The sequence below is a fragment of the Azolla caroliniana genome, unplaced genomic scaffold (assembly GCF_043228905.1).
Source record: "Azolla caroliniana isolate FFs.n. ecotype wild unplaced genomic scaffold, voAzoCaro1.0.p SCAF_5, whole genome shotgun sequence".
Lineage (NCBI taxonomy): Eukaryota > Viridiplantae > Streptophyta > Polypodiopsida > Salviniales > Salviniaceae > Azolla > Azolla caroliniana.
Genome location: NW_028230440.1, coordinates 4,681,525 through 4,708,500, shown reverse-complemented (window position 1 = coordinate 4,708,500; position 26,976 = coordinate 4,681,525). Strand labels below are relative to the sequence as shown.

At 36.0% G+C, this 26,976-nt stretch overlaps 2 protein-coding genes across 4 annotated transcripts; one reads left to right on the top strand and one right to left on the bottom strand.

The window, feature by feature from the left end:
• Nucleotides 1–165: 165 nt before the first annotated feature.
• Nucleotides 166–2,777, top strand: LOC147863803 (uncharacterized). Of its 2 annotated transcripts, XR_015529877.1 has the most exons (4): nt 166–451; nt 954–1,093; nt 1,510–2,668; nt 2,708–2,777. XR_015529877.1 is itself a non-coding variant. In XM_087320574.1 (3 exons), exons 1-3 carry the CDS (start codon nt 293–295, stop codon nt 2,441–2,443), a joined length of 1,233 nt encoding a protein of 410 aa, XP_087176700.1. In that variant the 5' UTR covers nt 166–292; the 3' UTR covers nt 2,444–2,777. The 2 variants fall into 2 exon arrangements, 1 of the variants encoding a protein (XP_087176700.1); XM_087320574.1 differs by having other exon boundaries at nt 1,510–2,777.
• Nucleotides 2,778–3,777: 1,000 nt separating this feature from the next.
• On the bottom strand, nt 3,778–6,478 carry LOC147863802 (alpha carbonic anhydrase 2-like). Of its 2 annotated transcripts, none has more exons than XM_087320455.1 (7): nt 6,358–6,478; nt 5,434–5,639; nt 4,835–4,941; nt 4,645–4,747; nt 4,355–4,519; nt 4,214–4,264; nt 3,778–4,123 (listed from the first exon to the last, which is right to left on the bottom strand). In XM_087320455.1, exons 1-7 carry the CDS (start codon nt 6,461–6,463, stop codon nt 4,064–4,066), a joined length of 798 nt encoding a protein of 265 aa, XP_087176581.1. In that variant the 5' UTR covers nt 6,464–6,478; the 3' UTR covers nt 3,778–4,063. The 2 variants fall into 2 exon arrangements, with proteins under 2 accessions (XP_087176581.1, XP_087176580.1); XM_087320454.1 differs by having other exon boundaries at nt 5,434–5,660; nt 6,358–6,474.
• Nucleotides 6,479–26,976: the final 20,498 nt, after the last annotated feature.

Here is a 26,976-nt window from a genome sequence, read left to right as displayed (position 1 = left end):
ACTGCCGCCAGTTTTTTTGGCGGGAAACGGGAGATTCTAAATCCAGGCCACATCTCTTGGCGCCTTTTCTCCCCTTCCCTTCTCTTCTCCGTGAAGACCTGAAGCCCGAAGGTTTTTAGGGTTGCGCTGTATATGAATAACAGAAGAGCTCTGCACTCTGATCCGATCAACCACAGAGAAAGATACCAGAAGAAGGGACAGAGAGCCAAGAGAGAAAGTGTGATTTAGGGTAGTAGCGAGCGAGAGGAGAAGGCGAGGGTGCTCGAACCAAGGGGATTCCATAAGCGCAGAGATGGGACTTGAGGTTACCGTCAAAGCTCTGGCTCTCATGGGCCTGCCCCCTTCCCCTAGAGAAGCTCATATCATGATCTCGCTCGATGCTCATCGCATCCTTTTGCTCGGCGGTGGATCGATATCTCCCGCCTCAGGCCCTCAGCAGTTCAATGACATGGTATGCTCTCTCTGTTCCAATCTCACATGGCACTTTCGTCCTTTCACTGAGACATGGTACGCTTGCCTTTCTGCATTCTCTCAAGGCATCGTGTCTTGTATGCCTTTCTATGACATGGTATGCACGATTGCATTGATGCCACGTTTTCTGTTTCACTTGGTATCCATGGCATGATCGTATGCTGCAGCAGTATGCCATTTTCACAGTCTTCTAATCTCACATTTTCATGCACCGAATGGCATCATGCATTATGTCTACTTCTAATGGTATGGCATGTATTGCCCCTTCGCCTCATGAGTTCAATGACATGAATGTATTTTCTGTTTCTTTCTAATGCCAGTTCTTTCCCTTGCACTTGATTTGAATCGCATGGTATGTTGGCCTTATGCATAATGTACATCTCCCTTTCACATACGTTCAATGCTACTTATTTCAGATGTTTCTCTTTGTATATGAAATTATACCTAAAATTGTTTGTGGATTGCTACTACTATATATGCAGTACCTCCTTGATTTAAAGGAAGGAAAGTGGTCTTATATTGAAAGCAAAGGAGAAAAGCCAAGTCCCAGAACTGGGCAAACCGCAACATTACTGGATGATGGACGTGTATTGGTCTTTGGTGGATCCTCCATGACAGACGGGTTAGAAATTTCTCTCATTGAAGTAATCTGTTCTCTGCATCATGGTTATTCGTTAACAATAGCATGTAAGTGAACCTATGAATATATATATATATATATATATATATATACACATACATATAGTTATTCATTTTGTAATAAGTGTTTTGTAGGGAATTCAGCATGTAATTTGAATCCGTTATGGTGAGTTTGTGGATGAAGTATATGTTTTGCGTGATTTTTTCCTTTGTTTCTAAAAACAGTCCATTTCATTACATGACTGCGTTTTGAATGTAGGCAGATGGATATTGTGTTTTTTTTTGTTGTATTGGTTGAATATGTAGAATTCTGTGAAGTCATATAAATTAATGAAGAGTAGATTTCTTCATCTTATTTAGCATTTATGCAAATCAAGGCTTCCTCTTCAATGACTGCAGATATATGGATGATGTGTATGTGTTAGACACTAAGGAGTGGATCTGGTCCCATCCTCAAATGAAAGGACAGGTCCCAAGCGCTCGGGATAAGCACACCGCATGCTTGGTAGGGAGAACACTCTATGTTTTTGGTGGATTTGGGCCATCCAATGCTGAAGAGAATGGAGATATGAATCAAGAAATTGAGGAAATGAATCAAGACAATGATGAAGATGTTAATGTTAATGTTAATGGTGATGGAAACGATGAGAATGGTAATGGTAATGCTGATGAAGGTGATGATGCAATTAGTGAAGATGGTGCAGATGACGACGAAATCCTAGATGGAGGAGAAGAAGACGAAGAAGAAGATGGGCCAAGCATGTCATTCACATGGTTCAATGATTTGCATGCGCTCGATGTGATTGACATGGAATGGAAAGAGCTTGAAACAACAGGTGTAAAGCCAACTCCTAGGGCAGCACATGCTTCGTTTATAGCCAACATTAAAGAGAATGAAAGTGGTGATGTGAGAGTTAAAATGTTTGTTTTTGGGGGGAGGGATCATGTTGGGCGAACGAACGATCTATTCACTTTAGATATAAAAAGCTTGGAATGGAAGAAGGAAATCTCAAAAGCTCCTCCAGCTCGATCATTCCATGTAATGTTACCATTACTAGGATCCAAAGTTGCCGTGTGCTATGGTGGGATGGGTGCGAATGGCGAAATGTTCTCGGGTTTGGAGCTCATGGATCTTCAAACTTTGGAGTGGACATCTCCAAAGAGCTTAAATGGTTTTTGGCCACCCTTGCGTGGAGCTACATCAATGACATCAACTCTTAGCCAAGAAGAGCCCAAGCTGATCATCTTTGGTGGCTCCCTAAGTGTTGAGGATAAAGAGACCATCTATTACAATGATGCTTATGTGGCTCAACTTAGTGCAGCTTCTTGTTGATTTTTATCCAATGTGGAGAGCCCTCCACATTGGTAGACCCAAACATTTCCAATCACTATGATTTCGGTTAGTATCTTTAGCTAAAGTCTACAATTCACAACAAATCTTGAACCTGCCAAAAACAAATCTAATGTCTCTCTTCTCTATGTCAAAAGAGTTATTCCCTAAAACCCTAAATCCAAGTGTTGTATGGTTTAGTGCGAGGAAATGACAGGCTTTTGTTGTGTCTAACTTCTTTTGTATGGTTAAGACGAACTTTTCTAGATAATGTGAGTTTGTTTTGCGAACTTTGTAGGCCTCAATTTATGTATTGATTTTTTATCCGTGCTTAATCTATTCTATGATGGAAGCATTCATAATAACTTAGTTAATTATGTCTATATTGTCAAAGTGGAAGCATTAGTAACGAACTTCAACTTGTCTCAAGATTTGTACCCCTCTCTTCTTGTCACTCTCATTTTGCCATCTTTGGAGGTGGTGTATATACACTTCAAATTCGTTTTGCATTTTTATTTGCAACATATTTGTCCACATCAGTATGTGTAATCTGGTTCTTAGGCCATTGCTTTACCACCACTCTTATGATTGCTAGTCAGTTTTGTATTCATGATATGACCTTTATTGATCCTTGTACCTCCCTCGATCAAATCTCATGCTTGCCACCATAATACTCATGAGGTCAAATATGACATTATGTGACAAATTATATAGTTCTCGTCACATTCTCACATAGTACTTGTCAAATTATATAGTGACCATTGATGCTCAAGAATTTTACTAGTTATATAGTGACCCTATGCACATACCACACGCCACATGCATAATTATGGTATACTCGTACATGCAAACCACATTTCACCTTACAAACTATGTAGAGGAAAGCCTAGCCCACTTCATGTACACAATCCCACCATAACGATGAACTTTCTCCTTTGGTGGATACTCGTACATGCAAACCACATTTCACCTTACAAACTATGTAGAGGAAAGCCTAGCCCACTTCATGTACACAATCCCACCATAACGATGAACTTTCTCCTTTGGTGGATAGTGTTTATCTTTGAATAGTATGCCCCTTGAACTTGTCATCAATTATCTACTCATGGTCATTGTGGCTATCTTCACTTCTCCATTCAAATGCACATATTATATGGCATTATACGATTTTCTATATCCATTCCATGACATTAAGCTTTTTGCCATATATATATGTTTCTCCATCTTGGTACAACCTTTCGTTTATTCTAAGTTTTAAAATTGGATTTGGAATTGTTTACGAATACTTCATAGCTTCACAATGATGTTACAACCTTAAAGTAGAAACTTTCTCCATCTTGGTACAACCTTATGTTTATTTGGAATTATTTATGGATAATGTGTACATTCACAATGATGTTACACAATACTTTTGGAAGTGTAAAGTATAATGAGATTCTGATGCATGTTAGGCAAAGCCTCTAAGCCAAAACCATAATATGTACATTATGTTGATGTAAGATTTCTTTATTTATGGTTTTGTTATTCTCTATGCATCATCGGGCATGCACACACGTTTCCATACTAATGTGTGTATGTGTTGATCTCATTGACTACACTATGAACTAGTGCATTTTTATGGCACTAGTTATGTTCGTAAATAATCCGTCCATTTAGTGCTTGTAAAGGTCTTGAATTGTCACCCTGTCAAATAGAGGGGGGGGAGGAAATGAGTTGCTATACACTAAGACTAAATATGTGGGTAAATAACTGACAACAAAATAAAAAGAATACCTCTTGTGCATTTTTTATCACATCGATTTGTTCTTTGGACGCACTTTGTTTCTGTAACAACAACCAACAAACATATCACATCATGTACCTTTGATACTAAAGAAAGTTCCTATGATGATAGAACAAACCATTGAACCATACCTTCTTCATTATAATCCATATGACTCCTTCGGTACAAGGAGGAGTCGTTAACGATCCTGTGTAGTGGTAATACTTGTCTCCAAATTTGACATCTTTAACCGAGAAATTTTCAAGCTGATGATCTTGCGTTCCAGTGTTGATCATGTCAGGAAGCACGTGAACAATCTACAATATCCATAAAAGTGCTTATTTAGACAATGTCTTTATAATATAAAATGAAAATATAGTTGCTTCTTTTTTTTACTTGAATTCCATTATAAACGACAAGATTGTGATGTAATAAACTTTACCTCGTCAAGGAGGGAGTTTTCTTTGCCGTATTTGAATAATAGACCAACAACAAGCAACTTTCCATTAGGACCTTGATGTACTAAATGTACTTCCAATGGAAACCTACACTCGTTTTTGTCACATTGACCATAAACTTAGAAAATTTGAAGTCAAGTTTTCGTAAAGCTACATGATTGGTATTGATCTTACCTTTCCTTCTTAAGAGTGTGTTCACTTGGAGTATGAGTATGAAATTGGAGTAATTTGTATTCTTCACCTTCCCAATATACACCCCCTCCATCCCCTGTCCATTGAATCTACAATCACCAAAAACATGTAATTCATTAAACGTCATAAACAATAAGCTATATGCATGGCCAAACTTGGGATATCTACTCTATTCGAGTGTCAACTTTATAGTCAAGGGTATGCATAAAAACAATGTGTTAACAACGAGTTAACAAGAAGCTATAACGTAAATGTGTTGTAGCCCTTATTTGAACATTGGAGTTAAATCATCAAAAAATATGTAAGTGGCACTCTAGATACCAAAATCAAACAACTATGACACTTCTAAGGACAACCATCACCTCAATTAATTATTAGTCTTCACTAGAAGCTATATGAATCAATTAGTTTTCATTGGAAGCTATATGAATCAATTGTAAAAGTAACCCTAACACATCTCACAAGGTAATAGTAGTAGTATTTAGATCCCTAGAGTTCTATACTTTGTTGTAAGTTAGTCATGGTAGTGTTTTTCCTTGGTAATGAAATCCATTATTTAGAGAGAGAGATAGATTTCTTACTCCAACATCATAATTGCCCAAGTGAACGTTGGCTTGGCCAGATGTGTAATTAAATACAAGTGTTAGATTGGCCTTCACAATGTCCTGTTCCTTTTTGTATATATGAATGGGAGATTGTGATTCGCCATTCCCACAAGCCAACCACTCTGGTATCTTAAGATTCCCCCAGTTTTCGGGGCCAGTAGGCCCAGCCTCATAACTGTATTCTGGTTCGTCCGAAGAAGTACCTATCATGTTGCAAAATGAAATTTAGGACATAGACACTCTAGTGTGCATCCACAATGACATTCAAATATGTTTTCCTCACATTTCTCAACTATGCCCTTAGTGCCTATCTTATAGATACCTATCATGTTGTAAAATGAAATTTAGGACATAGACACTCTAGTGTGCATCCACAATGACATTCAAATATGTTTTCCTCACATTTCTCAACTATATCCTTAGGGCCTATCTTAAATATTTATCTGTCAATCTATCCATCCTTACACATGATTCTAATTAAATCCTACCACACCTATACATACATCCAATTAGTTGAATATTGCACCCTACTTCATAATTAAAAGTTTTTGAATAAGCACTGCATGAAAATGGTTAACTCTCCTTTATAGCATGCCGTATTTGATTTCTTAAGAATGATAATAAGATCTCTTTTTATTGTTGATCTATATGAAAATTATTATGGATTGTACAGTACTTTCACAATATAATTATGGATTGAAATTTCAATGAGTGCTATCAGGAAGAGGAGAGAATCGTCAACATGATTAGAAGATGTAATATGTACATATGATCAATTCAGCATGTAACCTTGGATAACTTTAAATGTTCTGAGAACTTGGTTAAATAAAGAAATGTTTGTACATAGAATACATAACATTATACATATGCATGACATATATACACACATAATGTAATTACCTGCAGACCATGCAGGAGAAACCCAAGAAAGTGAAGCACAAACGAAGAAGAATAGCATTAGAATTGTATTGGCCCTAGCACTACCACGAGGAGGAGGAGAAGCCATGATGGATATGAATATGAACTATAACGCCCAACTGAAGAAGAAGAAGAAGAAGAAGATATAACAAGCTGAAGAAATAGATGGGATATAAATAGAATGGAATTGATGATAGAAAGGAGGCACTTTTGAGTTGGTTGGTATCAATAGAGAGAGGTAAGAGCCACTAAGATGGATGGGTGTTAATATACCATACATTTCATGTAGGGAAATAGAGAAAGCGTGTGTTTTTTTTTGTTTGGGGTGGACACTTTCATTGGGCAGGAGAGGACATTTTCCTCTCGTGGGGGAAAGGGGACAGATTATACTCTTTATTGACTTCTTCTCTCATTATTTATTTTTGCATTTATTTTTTGGGGATCGGTTTCCTTTACAACCCACGAGGGGTTGGTTCAAATTTTCAAAATCCCTATATATACACACACACACACACACACACATGTCATACACATACATACATACATACATACATAATCCAATGCTAACCATCTCTCCTATATTTAATCTCTCCTATTTTCGGTTCCCAACACCACCATCACCACCACCGTAAATGATCCTAATATATATATATATATCTATATCTATATCTATATATATATATATATGTATGTATGTATGTATGTATTGTATGTGCCTAAGACGTGGGGCTTAGCTTGTCCAAGTTAACAAAATTGCACAAGGTGTAGAATGTGATGATGATTCTTATTCTTAGTTTCCGAACTCCAAGGATGAGTTTTGCGGGTCTATTCGTTTGCGCTACCTAGTCCTCTTCGAACTCCATTAGATGAAAAGTTTTGAATCCCCCCCCCCAAACAATTACTGTAGAAAAACACAACCCCTTCAACCCACAAACACCTAATGAATGCAAACGCTATGTTCAATGCTCGACAATATTCTGATATCTACCTTTCGACATCACAAACATCGGTCACCTTGTGTGCCGACTCTCTTTTCTCAATGCATCCCAAAACTTAAACGATGAGAAGGCCAAGTGATAAGGATATAGCCTCCATCTAGCGTCCATAATGGATACATACATCCATGAGACAAAGAAAATATAAAAGTGTTTACGCCCTAATATTATTGAAGATAGGCACGACCATTAAGCTTCAAAACTGCCAACTTTAGAGAATGTGATTGTCAATTGAAGTAGACATTTTTAAAAGATTCTAATAAAACGTGACAATCACACAACCCTCTTTATATTTTCATTGTCCCATGCATGTGCATATCCATTAATGGCAGAGATTATAGGCCTATTATTTAGCCTACTCCTCATTTAAATCTTGGGCTACATATGAATATACAACCACTTGAAGTTCTTCAATCAAAATTTTCAAAAGTTGAAGTACGAAACGTAGAGCTTTAATAATCAAGTTTCTTTTCTAACATCATACCTTTATCTTGAAAATTGATGTTCATTGTTAGATCTTCATTAACACTCCAATCCACGTTATCGTCAAACGTGCTTCTGAAAGTATAGAAAAAAGAGAGAAACATAAACTATTTTCAATTAGTGTCACATCTCTCTAGAATTCTTCTCTCTGTCCTTTATTGGTTCTATATTAATAGATATGCATAAAGACATGGATGTGTGTGTGCATGATATAATAAAACACATTAAACATGGTTTACATAATAGATCTTATTGTTGATAAACCATGATCTACTAACTCCTACTAACAATAATGTTTTTTATTCCATTTAAGTGATAACCTTTCCAATAGAGTTTTTCATTGCACGGTGTGTTGACTAGGCAGGACAATTGATAGGAAATTTCCACTTAGGAATAGTATTTTGTCACACTTTCTTAACATTGGCAATGGCTGAAAAATGACACATAACAAACATTTCCTCGATGAATTGTCTTCTTCTAAGATTAATTGTAATGGGAAATTTTAAACTAGGAATTTTGCATTTGATTAACATTTACAATAATAGAAACCATTTTATTGTATAATGAGAAATTGAAATTCATTGAAAATCAAATCCCAAGTACATGTGTATGCAAAGTCGTGCACGAAAAAAACTTTTGATGCTTCTAGATGGAAAGATTTTCACAAGGCAATGCCTAAGGAACTAGAAATGCATAAAATTGCACATGACTATGAAATGTTGAGTCCCATGCTTAACATCCCAATAAGGGGTGTTATAAGGTCTCCTTAGCATGTGGCATATCAAATTTTTAGGCATATGAGAATGTGCACATGACTATAAAAGGTCGTGTTCCAAACTTAATGTCCCCACAAAGAGTGTTTAAGATCCCATCAACATGTCTATAAGTTAATGAGGGGCTATCCTGTAGATACCTACTCGACGAATCAACTAACAATATTTTGCACTTTGTGTGTTGTGTGCTAGAAACCACTCTCTTCCTTGAACAATCGAAGATGAGTTTTGAGAACACACTCTAGAGCTATTTCCCCCTAACTCTCAACATGTAATATGTGTTAGTGTGATTAATCTAGATCTAAAAGTGAACTTGTAATGATTCCTTAATGTCTGCCCTTAATGATTGTTTAAAAACAAGTGAATAAACCATCTTATAAAGGGCATTTCGACTAAACAAGAATCCCAAGTAGAGTATCTCATTGTTTTGCTTCTCCAAGCCAAAACCAAGGATAATGAAAGACAAAACATGAGAGCTCAATTGAACTAAGATATCTCATTTATGTTAGGTATGTGCAAGTGTTAACAACACTCGCACATTCAAGCAATGACAAAGTCACATTGAATATAGTCGATGGGCTAGTTGTTGGAGAAAATAACATATCCTATAAAGGAAATATTAGAAGAATGTATTCTATGGTTAGTCACACACTTCACTTTCTTAGTTAGACCAATTTTTTTTTATTTGGTAACATGTGAGTTATCGCTCGTGTTGTACCAATCTTGTTCTTCTTCTTGTGCTTAATATCAATATACAATTCTTCTTTCATTCATGGTCTACTCTATTGTGATATTGCTACTTTTGTTACCTTTATAACCAAACATGATATCAGATATTTGAGCTTCAATACTAGAGGCCATGAGCACCAATAATGTCATGTAAAAAAGGGAACGTTCAACATGAACAACTGCCAACTATGACGTTCACGAAGTCCACAATGTTGGAGTCGTTTGGATGAAGATGATAGACTCACTCAAGTTTGGATACATGAGTATTTTGGATTGGTTGACTCCATTAGAAGCATGCTCAAGGAAGATACCTCAAACCATTCATCTTTGAACGCTTGGTTGTACACCTTGGGTGCATGTGTTTGATAAATGTAAGACAAAACTAGACACCAAGAAAACCAAGGGACACTTAGTAGGAACGAAAGTGACAAGATACAAATTTGAATAAAGGTTCAGATACCTCGAGTTGGAGATTTGAGACATCCTAAGAAAATTACATTACAAATGGCCATAAGGTGGAATAAGAGCAAGAGTGGGGGTCTAGAGATGTTGATCATGTAGAGGGCAAGGTGAGACCAAATAAATTCCATCACCCCTAGATCAACTTTCAAGATATGTTGACTTTATTTATGTTAACTTTGTGCCTAGATGAAAAACCCCCTTTGAAAGTCAAGGCACAAAGTGGGTTTGGAAAACTAAGTACAAGTTTGATGGATCTATGGATAAATACAAGTCAAGGCTTCTATCTATCTAAAGGGTATGCATATGGTGGAAGCAACTGGATTTTGTGTATCTTTTACTTCAATTGCAAGGCACAAATTTATCTACGCTATTGTGATCATGTTTGTGGCTTGGAATTGGTTGCAAAAAACAATGAAAATAATTCAACGAAGGACAAAGTATTAGGTGGCGAAGACAATTAGACGTATGCACATGTATACATGTGTGTCAACTCAAGGCGAGTAACACCGAGGTCAACCTTGAAGAACTTGTTAATGTTGCTTGTATACCAGTTATGTGTGCCATAACCACTGAGCATGGATAGTGGATTATGCTTTAGCTAGACTAAGGTGAGATGAACCACATACATTTATATTTTTCAAAAAAGAATATCCTTCCATTAGATAAGAAAACCAAATTTGCTACAACATACAAAGTATGTGGAAAGAAAGCCAAGATACTTCCTAAACCCCTCTTGTAAAATTCAATGGGCAACCATAGATCCTTCCCTAAAGAGGCTAAGGAGATGAATCTATATACATCCAAACTTACAACGGAGAACAACCAACGAAGGGGGGGGAACTGCTAGATCATCTTACAATCTACTCATCGAAAAACTGGAATACAACTTCAAAGCTTCTGAAAAGAAATTTGTAATAACAATCTAGAATCCATATGTGTAGCAATACTATCATATTTGGCTTTTAATGACCATACCAATTTTGATGATTTCTTCAACCGGTATTATTTGACATTGAAACATATGTACACCCCATCCTATCCATAAAAGCCATGCAATTATTGGAACCAATCTATTCCATAACTCCTTATACAATTCTCAAACTCCTACTTCATAACTTTTTCATCGATGTACGCTCCCAAAAGCAATGATGAATCAATTCCTATGATTGGCAAACCGAACAACCTACCTTAGCATGAAGTCACTGCATTCCAACTAGAACTCTACATCAAACCAACAACCATTATAAAGTTGTAATTCTTTAAGCTATTAGTTTAGTCCAAATCTGACTCCAAAGATTCCTCAAGAAATGATAAAAAATTCCCTTGAACATTCCAATAAACCTCCCAAGAATAATGCTTACGATTCTTATTGAGAATAATATGTCTACCTAACTTCGCCAAGTGTTGAAAACAATTAATCACTTTGGATCTTTCTAGAAAAAATCATATATCGAGATGAACCATATATTGACCATACATTTGAAGTCTCATTAATAGGATAAGGGTAGGATGATAAGTTGTAACCCATACCCAAATATTGATGATCTCGTGCTTGGTAGGGCCTTGATGTAGGTTGTGGGTGAGGCCCTAACTAGGGTGGTGTACTAATGGAAGCATGGATGCTTGAATCAAATGACTTTAGCCACAAGACCTAGAGAAGTGTGAGTGTACGCATGATAGTTTGAATGTGAGAATCAAGAGGTTTGATGTATTTGTTAAGGAAGTTTGTGACTTATTATGATATAACACATGGTGTAGGAGTAAGTCTAGGTTATGCTCAACTACTATCTCTAAGTAAAAACCAAGCGAGGAGGCGGGTCGAACTATACAAGTTGAAATGCCAATGGATCATTGGTTACAAATCATCCCCTCACCTTGCCATTATACAAAGCTTGATATAGTAAACTGAGGTTCTTTCAAGCTATTATAGACAAGTAAAAATATTATAATCTAGTGAAGAGGAGGGGAAATTCGTACAAGTGAAAATGTTAGGGGTTCATTAGTCATATATTGATCAACCAATCATCTAGCCTTATCCTTACAAGCTCATCTTGAAGCCCCCAAAATAAGTTGGTGATGCATGTTGTGTTGGAAGGAACTAGGGTTCCACACAAAGTTGCGTAATTCCAAGTAATATATTCTTAGGAAGTAGTTCTTGACTAGATAGTAGAAATCTCGAAAGGGTCATGTGGTGTGTATGTGGGAAGGTAGACAGAGACAATGTATGTACGAATGAAAAAGGGAAGCATGAAGCCACAAATTTAAAGGCAAAAGGATAAACCAGAAGCATGTACAAATTTAAAGGGAAGCATGAAGCATGAAGCACAAGGATAAACCAAAAACATGGATTCATAAGCTCATTTAGACGGTAGAAGTAGTCTCTAGATTATGTATGAGAAAAACACATCAACAAGGGTACATTCTAAGATTGTTTCGGTATGTAGCAGAGGACTCCTTTATTAAGTCACACAACTTTGATCTTATTAATATATAGTTTATATGATATCCCAGTTTTCTTTGAAAACGCGAATAGACATGTTCTCGAAAATCAATTAAGAATAAATAAATAGACTATAGTATTTGTAACTTCCTATCTTACCATGATTGAGGTTAATGATATGCTTTACCAATTATGGGATGCCCTAATAATGTGAGTTCTAACATTAGACAAAGGCATGGTATATCATGTTAGTGATTTTGGAACCCTATACAAGTCCAAATGCATTACATTTCCAAGAATGATGAATTGCATTAGACATTGTTGATTGTTAATTAGTGAATAATCACATGACCCATTATTGGAGATTCAATGGAATTTGTTAAACAAGACAAAAGGTGTAAGTGTGTTGGTTGTAAACCTTGGTGTTAAAAGGTTGTTTTTTGGGTCCAGGGGCAAGGCGTTGGGATCAAACAAATTCTATATAATGCAAACATGTGAAGTATATCCTAGCTTTCTAGATAATTTAAGCACATGCCGTGAAGGTTGCGAATCTTTTGATTTGCAAATGGCTCCTCTATTTTTTGGCTCAAGCACAGGTTCATCATCTAGATTGTATATTTATTATTAGCTTAATGAAACAAATGTTAGAGTAATTAACAAGATATTGTATATGTTTGAAATTCTCGCAAGAAAAATATATTTTCACAATAGTTACATGTACATAAATAATACTACTGGGATTTGTATATAACATTCTCATCTATAAAATTTTATAACTAATGGAAGGAGGTTTTTTGGGAAAATAAAAAAAAATACATAGCTAGGTTTAAATAAAATTGGAAATATGACATTTTTACACCATGTAAATGATTCACTAGATATCATTCTATGTGAACGATAGTGTTCTTTCCATAGCGTCGATCTAATAAAAGTGTTTGAAAATCAACTTAAAATAAGGCAACACTTCTAAAATATTGCCGTACACGGTACATGTTGAGAGGAATTCCAAATAATTCAATGGTGTGGCATTCTTATAAAAATATATACATATAAAGCACCGTCTACGCTTGAAATTGCCAAATATAGTAAAAATAGCAAAACAAAGCCTTATTGACTTTTGCCAATGGCTTTAAAGAGTAATGTTATCCTTGTATCATGCAAAAATGTTCTATGTCAATATTATAAAGCCACTTTTTAGAATCGAATTGTTTTTTTTTCCAAAAACAAACTCATTCCATTTGTTATAAAATCGAATTGTTCGTGAACTCAATCAATGACTATGAAGATTTCTTAGAATGATCCCTCTCTAGTGTTGTTGTCAACATTAGTTTTTATTTTTGCAAGCAACTCAAGCTAAAACTAGTAGCACAGTTAAAAATGGTATGTGTCTAGACTCTAATCCTAAATTAGCACGATGAAGAGTTTGTAAATAAAAATCCTCTTCATATTGTGGACAAAGCTAAATATTAATGTGTATAACTCCAAACCAAAGTTAAGAAGTAGTTTATAGTAGATCGAGACAAACCCATTGCTTGAAAGTTGAGATGTTTGTGTCCGCAAAGGGCACATGCTTTCTTAGTTAAAAAACATGTTTGTCCATTCTCACATCAATATGTATCACTTATTTTGTAATATAATCTTGTCACTCATGCTAATAAAAAACATGACTTGAATGTTTCAAAGAATTATTGGTGGTGACATTTGAAGTATGTATTAAAGTGTTCGAGTACTTTAGCCCCTTGATTGACACCGTTATCTCATCTTTGAGCTCTTAATGCGTTGTATTTTTATTATTTATTGAGTTTGCAAGTACTTTTGCCAATCAGTTAATGTTGAGACAAACTCTTCTTGTATATCTTATGATGGCTCTTGATTAGGATCATTGCTTTATGTTTGAATCCTTGTGAGTACATCCATCATATGACAAAAGTCAATAAGGTGGTTCTCATAGTACCACCACCATATTGCCCCTTCAAATAGCATGCAACGATACTAATATAATCCACACAACCTTATTGGACTCAACCTAAGAACCTTGTGAACCAACTCAAGTATTATAACCACTTGACAAGGATATATAACAGTGATGGCATCAAGTCCTTAACATTTGGGAACAATCTAGACTAATGATGGGTAATATTTTGCTTTCCACATGTCGTCAATCGTGAAACAATTGTAATCTGACTTTTTAATCACGTATGTTTAATGTTTTCCATAAGTAATATTATCATTTTCAACCCTTGATTTGAGGAAAGATGCATTTGTAAAGCCATTTCTCGAGAAAAAGGTGATGGAGATTTGTTATTGTAATCATCTTGATGGCAACACATGAATGCTTTTCCAAACCAACTATTGATTCCATCACATTTATGCTTTCGTTTCCAAATTTATTTTTAATGAATGTATAAAGGGAATGCTTTCATTTATTGGCAACACAGCAATCCAAGTCATCGATTGAGAACTTAAATGCAAGCATGCATTATGAAACATTCAATTATTATTACATTCCCACATTTTCTTCAACAATATTAAGTACATATATTATATTATAAGATGTGTAATGGAATGGATGTGCTATTAAGTACATGTGGAAGACAAACCCGGATGTTGCTAAGGTGGAACCCCATTGGAAGTTATGGGTATATGGTTGTTGTCCCCTTGTCGAACAAGAATGGGACCCAGGGGATTTCAGTTGGAAACATGATGGCAGATTTCGCCATTTCTTCGAGTACAACACTAAACTAGGCCGAACTTTTTAACTGCAGCTAGACGACCCCTTACGCAATGGTTGGCGTACATTGGGCATCCCTGATGAGTTGCTCATTACCTTTTGGAAGGGTCTCTGGCGTCTCCACATGCCAGAAAAGATAAAGTTTTTTTAGTGGCAAAATGGTCATAATGTGGACCATGGTTCCCATTGGCGAATGACTAGGTAAATGTGGTGGCCCGTTAGGCTGTCCACTTTGCCATTCACCTATTGAGACTCTGAGGCATTGTCTATGGGATTGCCCTCAAGCTCAAAAGGTATGGGATAGAGTGACTCGCCTCCTTGTGGCATGTGAAGTGGAAGGAACAACATCGTGGAGTGTTGCGGCATGGCTTGATCACTTCGTTGATAGGTGGACGGACGCCTCAATGCGGATAGTTAGTGCTACGTATGCATGAGAGGCGAAATCGCCAAGATTCGATTTGAGAGAGGCTTGCAGTCCGCATCCCCTAGGTTCCCGGACATTTGGATGTTGATCGCAGGCTTCACCCTGTGGTATGTATGGAAAGCGCGTTGCCTAAAGGTCTTTCAGGATCTGGTGTGGCCCCCGGAGGAAGTGATCATGGACATATGGTTTGCGCTTATCAGCTACCTACGATGGCAATTGGACGAGGTTTGCAGCCATTCCAATGACGTGGTTACTACCCGTTTGCGCTTTTGGCAGAAATGGCGGAACACGCCTATGGTGACACGAGGAAGTGGCCCGAGGTGGAACCACCAGCCCCCACGCTAGCTGTTTCCGACTCACTTACCACCCTCCCTTCGCTGTCGACCCCAGGAGTTGTCTCATACTAGCCATCACTCAAGGGAACCGTTTTTAGCTATAGGTACTTACATTAAGTATTCAATCCGAAAGGCGATGTAACTAGTCTCATTTTCTTGAACTTGATCGGAGGGATATTCCCTGATATATGTATAAGCCTCCTCGTACAGTCTCTTTGTAATAATCCTTCCTAAGTAATGGGATAGTAGCTTCATTTTGGAAAAAAAAAGAAAAAAGAAAAAGAAAGTACATATGTTAAAAAAGGTGCACATTAAAGCTCATTAGATCATTGGAAATGCTTACAATTAGAAGGATTTTATGAAGGCATTTCTTATTGAGCCCCAAGAAATCATGATCATCCATGAGGGAGGGGTTTTGATACAATGTCATCCCTTTGTTTAGAAAAAAAGAACACATAGTATTTGTGGACTTCGGTAAATAAATAGCATCATAATGTATATATACTTGAATATGTTAATAATACATCCCCATCTATAAATTTAGGAGGCAGATTTATCAATAGATCTAACATAGCTAGGTGGTACATTCAATTAGCTTGTCATTGTAAAATCCTTGTGGTATTGCAAACTTATTCCTTGTTTCCACTAGTATAGAATAAAATAAGTCCATAGTTGAATTTCAACGCCAACATTCATCCGAAATCAAGCTTCAATCGCATAAAACAACCATGTCTACCACTGTCTCATAGGTATGGTGATAGCACTCACCCATATCAACCAATTGCAATACAAATGGGTAAAATAAAAAAATCCTTCAAAAAAGTCAAAACTTCCCCAAATGTTACTTATTTTTAAAAATATTGCAATTATACCAAGGGAGTATGTCGTATTCGTAGCAAAGGAAGAAGATAGTTTTGTCATATGGAGACCTTGTAGTAGCTAGGTATCAATTCTTTCCTCCTTTTATTTTCCCATCTCGCATCTAGTGAAGGTATCAATTTCTTCACTTTAGAACTTTACAAAAAAATGAGTATTAACTATAGAGATTGAATCAAAATATGTCATTATAAATTATAATCAAACATTCAAAAACTCATAAAATGTATATTTGAGAATATGAAGAAAACATGACACAAACATAAAATTTTACTATGACACTAAAAGAGAGAGAGGGAGGGAGAGGTGAGAATATTAGGATTCAAACCTAAGACACAGGCAATAGTAACACAACAACTTATCACTAGGGCGAGCTAATTTCTAATAATGAAAAAGCAAAAACAAGCTCAGAAGGCGGATTTTTAGCTCGGATTAAAACCATACCGCCGTTGTTAACACACGGTTGGGCTTCATCTTCCCGCTAACGCACAGTTGGTGGGGGTTTAGCCCTCCGCATAAAAAAGATGCGTTGTCGTATGCTGTTTCTCTGCTTGCTTTGCTCAGCTCTCATTGTTTAGCTCTTTCTTCATTTGCCACCTTAAAGCAGTGGACAGGTTGTTTTTCAACCTTACGCAAATCTTTGTTTTTTTTTTGGCGGCCTGCTTCGACTTTTAAGGTCCAAAATCTTTCAGGGGATTATTCGCACAATTTAACTACCTTTCTGACTCCTCTGAAGTCTTCATCCAGGAACCCCCGGCTATTGCGGCGGTGGGTTCCAATGCACTAACCCACCCTCTCTCTCCTACCAACTTATCGGAATACCATCCAAAAGAACAAATGAGTTGTAAATTTCCAAAATGATAACTAAGGGCGATCCGATCCCCAGTAGTAGGAGTCCTGAAAGGTCATGGAACTGGCCATACTTCCACTTTCACTCTCACTTTCGCTTTTGCTTCTACTTTCAGAGGTATGTATATTCAGCAAATCGGATCAGATTGTCTATCCATGACAGAGCAAGTGCTACTCGTAGTTCAGGGGCAAGGTATTTTACATTGCTTACTTTCCCTTTATCAAACGTTTGTATGCTTGCATAAACGCGTTTTTGAATACAATTATGTCTTTCAATTATTTGATTTTTATGTTCGTGCTTCCTAATATTTAGTTTCAATCTTTATTTTTTTTCCAATTTATAAATCCAATCCAACTTTGCGATGATTTTCCATACACGTTTGATTGAATCATTCTTGAATGCGAATGCACGTATGGTTCATTCTATGGTTGTAGGGCATACAAATGAGTAGGACAATTGCTTGTTTTAGATGGTTATTGATCCATAAAGCTATACTAGTTAAGAATGGAGAAAAGGGGGTGAATGCAGACAAAATGTGTCGTTTTTGTAAGCATCTTGTGGAGACAACTAAGCATTGTTTGTGGAGTTGTGTTTATTTTATTTTATTTTATTTATTACCAAATAAGAATATACTCCATTAGTTAAAATGACATTCAATACACAACTTTAGTCCCTTTAACAAGTAGTCATTACCTACTTCCATATGGGCTACATCACTTATTTATCTTACACTCAATAGCCCACATGTTTGTTCTCTAGGTTTCTCATGTCATTAACAATCGGCAATGGTTTGGTTTGAACCGAACCAAACCGCGAAACTACGGTTTCAACGGTTCGATTCGGTTCGGTTGGTTCAGGTTTCAGTTTTTGTAAACGGTTCGGTTCGGTTTCAACGGTCAGAAACCGCGGTTTTAAACGGTTAAACGGTTTTTTTTTTTTTTTTTTTGTAAACAAAATTTTAAAATTGTTTTTAAATAATATTTTCCTTTTTAGACCTTATTCTCACATTTTAGGAACATCTTTAAATTTTAAAATTTTAAAAATAATGAAATATTATAAATTTATAAAATTTTAAAATTTTAAAATTAAAATTTGACATATGTTTAAAACCAAAACCGAACCACAAAACCGTGGTTTTTACGATTTAATGGTTTAACGGTTTGAAAAATGTTTGTCGGTTTGGTTTAACAGTTTCGTGGTTCGATTCAATTCGGTTCAAGTTTCAAAATTTTTAAACAGTTCGGTTTGGACCCTCTCAAACCGATTGTTACATGTCATTCACGCCCCTCTTTCATCTAATGGGAGGGGGGAACAACCATCTAGGTACTACGTACAACCAACGTATATCCACTCCAGTTTCTGCAGCCATCGGTGTAGTACACCATTGTTTTCTGAAATTCAACATCATTAATTGTGAAGCATCATCTATTCCATCCATAGAATGAACCATACGTATCATACGTGCATTTGCATTCAAGAATGATTTAATCATACGTGTATGGTAAATCATCTCAATGTTGGATTGGATAGATAAGAATGGTATTGATTGAATCACATGTCATCAAGTTTCAATACTTTAGAAATTATTAAAGTACTAAACATTAGAAAGAGAGAGAAAGAAGGACAGAGAGCAAGAGAGTGGCAGGTGTTATGAGCTATCAACTAAAGCTTCAACTTCTATGGCAGTATTACCAGGACCATTCACCTTCCTTCTCTTCGTCCCCCTCAGATTCTTCCTATTATTTTGATCACCGCCATCATCGTGATGACTGACTCTATTTTTATTTCTAAGGATCACCATGGTCCATGATTATGATTCATCTTATTTTGAGGATCACCATGACTATGATTCATCTGGTTCTAGCATCCGATTCTATTTGACATGGTGGATCAAGCTTATGTTCTTCTTGCTCATCATCATGTTGTCCTTGAGATTAATGTTGGCTCTGAGCATGTCCCTGGCTGTAAGGATCTCCTCCCTCATCCTCTCCACGATCATGAGCTACACCTACTTCCCAGAGCTCCACATCGCTCTCCATGAATTATATTGAGGAGGTTGAGATGTAGCAAACGCCATGGAGCATTGTATCCATGGCCTGGCGGCAGAATTGTTGTAAAGAAGATCACCATAGCCATACCTGTAGACTAGGTGGGAAGGAGGATCAAGAAACACAACATAATGGTGGAAGAAATCGTGGCCACCAAGATATGGCGGATGAGTGGCGTGCTGATCGTGAGTAGTAGAAGAAGATTCATGAGGAGGAGAGAGAGAGAGAGAGAGAGAGAGAAGTAAAAAAAAGTAAAAAGAAAAGGAACACGTATTTTTCCCTTTTCAAACGTTTGAATGCTTCCACAAACACGAATATTACGTTCTATGGTTCCATCAATCTGCTCATATTGGGCCCTCAATATAGTTATTAATGTGTGCCATATTAGCTTAATAGATTCTGTTGGAGGCCGTTTGTTTGCTGAAAATACCCTGGTACATCTTGTTGTCCATATGCTCCATATGATAATGGGTGCAAGCAACATCCATAGATCTCCAAATTTCTGCTTATGGGCATTTATTGTAGGTGCCCTGTTATCAGTGATCACTCGAATAGTTCCATTCTCCCCTCTGTACATTTATTTGCATGTGCTATCAAATTTATCCATATCATCATCAAGACAGTTCCAACAAGCATGTGATTTGGAAACGGAAATATGGAAAAGAATCTTAAAACTATTAATACTAGCATATCCTCGAGCAGTGCATACGTGAGTACGATATTATGGGGCAGTGTACAAGGTCAACAAATGTTATATGAGCAATATGATGTTGCAAATGATCTTTCTCTAAGGCATGGTTTGATGCAGAAAAACAACTATACCCCGGAATCCACAACTAGCAAGCGGTAAATTTGAAATATGGCAAAGTGTATGTAATATCACAATTTGGAAATTTTGGAAGGCTAGGTGTTTGAAGGTATTCCAAAATATGTTAGAAAGACCAACTCATACAATTATTGAAATTTTGACAGATTTGGACAAAGATTTTGCATAACCTGAGAGGTTCTTTGGATAACATAAAGGATGATATTCAACATCTAGAGTTAAAACTTCGAGTTAAAAAAACCATCTTCAATGAACAAGGTGTAGTTCTTTTAAAAATGATGATTGCTATTAAATGAATATTCATAACTCACAACCAAATAACGTGATTTTCTAAAATTTACGAGTTCCTACAACAAGTGTAGGATCAAATTATTGGGTTGCGAAAAGATTTTGATTAATCTACTGGTCAAACATAACGGTTTTGATAGGCAATGAGCGGAGAAAAGGGGATGAATGTAGACAATATGTGTCAATTTTGTGTGCATCCAGTGGACATTGCTAAGTTTGTGGAGTTGAGATGGAAAGATGGAAAGATGGAAAAGAATCTTAAAGTTATAAAGACCAATACATCCTCAAGCAATATTACTTGAGGGGCAATATTGTGGGCAGTTGTTCAAGGTCAACCAATGTTATATGAAAAGGAGGATGTTGCATATGCTCTATCTCTTAGACATGGTCTAATGCAAAAAACAACTATACCCATGAATCCACGAATAACGACTAATAAAAAGGGTAGTTACTCTAGATGTTCAAGAACTTTACTATGAATATTGCAATTGAGATTGCACAATATCTTTGAGAGAAATTTGTGCAAGGATTGGGTTTAGTTGAAGATGTGTGGAAAGCATGGACGAATGTGATCAAAGGCAAAGCATGATACTCAGACTACCAAACTTGTCTTGGGTAATGTGTGCATAATCAATGACTCTCATCACTTGTGCCACAATGCCCCCTCTCACATTGTAGTGTATATGAGCTAAGCTAAATAGAAGCAATGGTTTTGATGGTTGACTATGAGATGGGCTTTAACATGTATCGATGTGTGTGGTTTCCTAGTTTAGCAAAAAATATAGTTTTGTGGTAAGGTGCAACATATGTAGTAAATGTGTGAAGCATTAACCCCCAAATTTCTCTCATGTCGTGATACATTGGTCTTGCAAAAAAGTTCTCATTTACAAAGGAATCTAACGATGCATCATGAAGTGTGTTGCATCCCATCTCCCAAACCATTTTTCAACAGAACACCAAAGTTTGCTTATATGCACCATGAAGTGTGTTACGATCTTTTTTGCTTGGTTCACATGCGATTCTAAAACATTTTGAACCTTTCCATGGCCAAGATCTCAATTGGAAGTGATCCCATCTCAAAAAGTAGGAGGGTGTATGATGTTTGTTTCTTGATTTGGGGAAACTTTGTTAGAAAATGCTTTTGGAAATTTTCAAACTCTTTCAAAGTGGACTTAGGGATGCTATTACCCCATACTCTCACGCCATATTAAAGTACCGATATCACCAAAATGTGGAAAAGGTATGTCTTTAGAATCCGACAGTTAATTTCTCCATAAATGCATGTGTTCTCAAAAATATAATATGTTCTCTTTCGCACCTCTAAGGGGTGGGTAGCACATCCATTCCATCAATGATTTGAAGGAATTTCACGGCCAATGTATTTGAAGCTTTCCACAATTTCAAATGGCTCATTATTATACATAATGCATGGTTTCTCTTTTTTCTAGCTCTTCACAAGCATAATCTTTGTTTTAGAGCTGTTGAAACTTTAATATGCATGGAAAAAAAACCAAGCCCTCTTAAGCTTTAGTGCATTTCCCAAAGTTTTTGCAAATAACAATACATTTGCATACAACAAAAGCATGATGACGACATTCCCAATGATAACTTCTTCAATGCCTTCTTTCTTTACAAACTTCGCAAGCATTTATTCTAATTCATCAATGCATAGACCAAATAGAGTTGGTGAGATGCATCCTTGCTTAACACTAATAGTGCTATTGAAAAAGTGCGAAATTTTATCGTCCCATATGAACACAATGTATGGCCTTCTCATATATTCAGCAAATTGCAAACATATATTCACTTGGCATGTCAAGTTCTTCTATTCACCTCCAAAGATGCTCACGAGGTATTATATCAAAAGCCCACGAAGCAATAATATAAACCCTTACCTCTCAAGTGACTTTCTTCAATCGATACTCGAAGGGTGACAAGGTGATCGATGGTGTTGTGATTTTTTAGCCTATGCACTTACCATTGATTCTATTATACATCCAAATAATTTTGTCATTAGTAACCCTACTATGATGGTATGAGAGAGAGAGAGAAGGAAAGGAAGATACCATTTCATGAAGCAAAACATTGAAATAAAGAGAAATAAGTAACACTTTTCGGTTCACTTCAATTCAAGTTTGAACTCCTCTACATCGAAGGCTTAACTGGTTTAACTTGGACACTACTAAACCAGTTAAGCCCAAACCAAATCGTTGTTGATTCCTAGATAGAGATTGTGTATACTCGAAGAGGTTCTTTCGATAATATAAAGGATAAGCAAAATTACTACATCTAGAATTTTGTGCCATATGGGACAAAGGTATATTTCATCTATGGTTTTTTGACAAGGTGGAATGGTTTTATCCTACATCGAAGTATTTATTTAAGTCGATAGTTAGAACTTAATGTCAACAAAGAGGGAGATTACCTGTATCATTATGCATGTATTTCATGTGCATCCTTAGGGTATTTCCTAATACTAATGTAGTAATTCCTTGAAGAAAAAACGAATTGCTAAATCATCCACTACGTGTATCCAATTTCTTGGTGGATGAGTGAAAGTGAAATGTGTTTGGTGAACCATTCTCTATACAAATTTGGCAAACTCTTTTCAAGAAAGTTTGTCATATTGGCCAACTACCATGTATTCTTTTTCTTTGAAGTCATCTTTAGCCAACAAATGTCGTTTTGCTCCTCACTTTTAAGAATGATCCGCAACAAGTTTATCGTCATATTTATGACCCTAATTTTGTGAGAGCATTACATTTTTATCAATCTAATGTGCTAGGTGAATTATGATATGATTTAATCAACTTGTTTGATATGTGAATTGATGGATTCACCTTCCTAAAAACTAAACACGAAGGGAAAGAAGCTACGATTTGCATAGTCCTGACATAGAGATCATTAACCTACACAACTAAAAACTAAGGCAACAAGAAGACTAAAGTTTTGCAACAAAAAACAAATATTTCTAACCAAGGAATGATCAATCAACTTTGTAGTTCATGTCAAAGGCAAGAGCCATAGTTGGTGGAGATTTATATGGGCATAAATTATACAAGTTGTAGGATGCTTGTAAGAAAAGTCTAGAATTATTTGTTTTTTAGGGTAAAATGATTATTAAAATCTAATGGTAAGACAACATGGGGAATTGTTTTAAAAGCCTCGAAGAAACCTAGAAACTTAGAAGAAGCAAATTTCTGAAAACTAATTGTAGAAAATTTCCAAGTCGTAATTATTATTATACAATCCTTTAACATAAGAAGGCATAATGATCACTATGCTATTAGTCGCTAAAAATAAAACAATTACATGTCTAATTGAGTTGCTTTACATTAAAATAGAAAAGGCAATTGGACCCTAGGGACCAAATTGTTAAAAACAATTCATACAAAGTTGGCTCAAGGCATCAGCCTAGGCATCAATTTGATGTTGGGAATCAAATTACATACCCCTACTTTTTAGCCCAGAAAACAAAGCAAGTCAATGCTCAATGCTAAGCATTATAATGCATTATGAGCTTGGAGGCTGGCATTATTGATGCAAGACATTGAGTAGGAAAAAAAAATCATCTAATGTTTCCTAATATATGTTGATATCATGCACCTAACATGTTTTGCCTACTAAAACATGCTAGGTGTTTAGCATCAACGTGCCATGTATTGGTTTTTACTCAATGCATGGCAAGCATCAAGTTGATGCTCGCCAACTAAACACTTTTTTGTTTCCTAAATCCTAATAGTTTGAGGTCTAACATCGTCTTGTCTTGCCTTGTATCGGGAGACCAATGTATGGCGTCACTACAACACTTGTTTTTACTTCTAAAACCTACCAATTTGATTTTAGGCATCACATTAAAATGGACTTGCCTCCTAATTCCTACCAAGTTGACATTATGCATTGACTTCCTATTCATTGGTTGCTTGATACTAAGAAGATTATTGATAAAGGACAAGAACTATTATTTGATAAACACCTCTCCATTAAATTGCATGGGAGCCATTGGTTGGATGTGATATTGTAGATTGTATATTGGATAAGCACATAAAGTGATTAAATAGATTGAGTAATCGAGACGCAAGCTAGTGGATCTTGATAGAAGTTTGTGAAGTTTGTTATTTATGGGCAAGATGTGTCATTGTGGGGTACTATATTTGAAGGACAATCCACCATCACTAGGAGATGTACAAAGGGTGCATGACAGCTTATATGTATGTTTTACGATCATCTATTGTATAGCAAATTTAACAAAAAAAAAGTGCATGTCCAAGTTCCATTTGAAATTTAACAAACGAGATTGCAACTTGAGATATATAAATAGATCCTCAACCCTCACATGTTTCTCATGCAACTAAGATCAAATGAGAAATGGAGTGGTGGTCCACAAGAAACTAACAATGAATCAATGATAGCTCCTCTGGCTAATGATGATGTCTAAGGGCATACATTCTCAATTGCTAGGGTCAACCATGTAAAAGGATCCAATGGCATATTGAATTATATTTGTGGTTAGTCTAGCTAATCATGATGATTGAAGGGCATCTAATCTGGATTGTCCAAGGCCAATCGTGGAAAGGGTTTAGGCCAATATGATTTTGAATTAACTTTACAAGCAAATAGACATTTACGAAAACAAGAAACATGCACCTTCAAGGAGAAGATACTTGCATATAAGAATGATCCCATTATTGAAGTAAAAGGTCACATGGAATAAATTTCATGGATTAAAAGAGAATGGACTTTGCTTTGACGAGGAAGGACATTGTAGTTGAGGAGGAAGAAGAAAGCAATTATTATTCTAGCTTAGATCCATGATTGGTGATGATAGATGATTGCTTGATGATGGATTCTAAATGTTGGCAATTTATCTTTATCTCAAATGTATATTATTGAGATAAATCTAATCTGTAAAGATTTTCGATTTATATCCTTCAATTCTTATAATGATGTTGATTCTTGGTTTTTTTGAAGAAAAAAAAAACTTGGGAATATATAGAAATGATAGGTTTTTAATTTGATTTCTATGAATATTTTGCATCTACTCATTTACACACCAACTGCGTTGTGTTTGCCTAGAATGAGAGCAATTTCCACCATTGTTTGATACATCCTTCTATTATCATCATAGTTGCATTGACTAGCCAATAGCCCTTGCTCACGTCGTTTGCCATTGCTTGTCCTTTTCTTGTAGACTTGTAGTCCAAGCTCCATTGCCTCTTCTACAATATAATTTATTTGCCCTCTTCTCCTGCAAATTTTGTTTGGCAAAATATAGAAAGTTCCTTGTGTACATCATGTGCGCATGCATAATTGTTCTCCAAAATATACAATGTTTCTTTTTTGTATCATGTATTCAGGCATGCCGCGTACAATAAAAGTGAATATAGATGCATTATGACATTTTACACTTGAAGTTTATAACCTTGTAAATCTATATATTCAGAAATATAATGTTGGCTTATTGATGAGATAGAATAATGATATTCCTTACGAAAATGCCATGTTTATTGGTTGTGTACTTAGAAGATCATGAAATGAATTAACACCTCTAAACATGTCAATGTATCATATGAGACCATGGCATAAAAACATTTATGGAAAAGCTCTAATTCAAATAGTGGATACTAGATAGGATGAAACCCATGAGGGGCACATATGATGTTGTTTGGTTCATGATGTATGGTCACATGGTCATATGTGAACTAATATAAATGGAGAATTGTTATTTACACAATCTCACCATGCTCAACAAAAATAGTTGGAAGCCATATGTTAGCATATTACTATGTCAAAGCATGTTTATTATGATGCATGAAATCAAGAGGAGAAAATAACCTTCATTGTTCGATAAAATATGCACACACATGTTTGTCCGATACATATGATACACTTTTGCTTTGCTCATTTGTTGGCATGATGATTAGGTATACAATATGACAACACCCAACTCACTTTTTGAGCACTCTAGACAAAAAATGGTTGATGAATTTGTGACACTAGTTTGAAGCTCACTCACCTCATAATGTTCATATACAACCCAAACAATGTCTTGGCTTCTAAGAGTCATACACATTTTGACAAGAAACTCAATTGAAATACTTTCCCAACTTGCTCAAAGTATTTGTAGTGGTATCAAATTGCTTATGTTGAGGCATGTTGTATAAAGACTCGATGTATAGGAATGGCTTACATGGCACATTACTGGTTGTGAATGATGATGGTGTTGATTTTTTAACACAAGGGGGGTGATTCCATCTTCTATCCCTTATAGGTGTGTTTCTTTTCCATGAACCAATAGGCAGAGTTATAGAACCAACGTTTGGTTCATATGAAGCATTTAC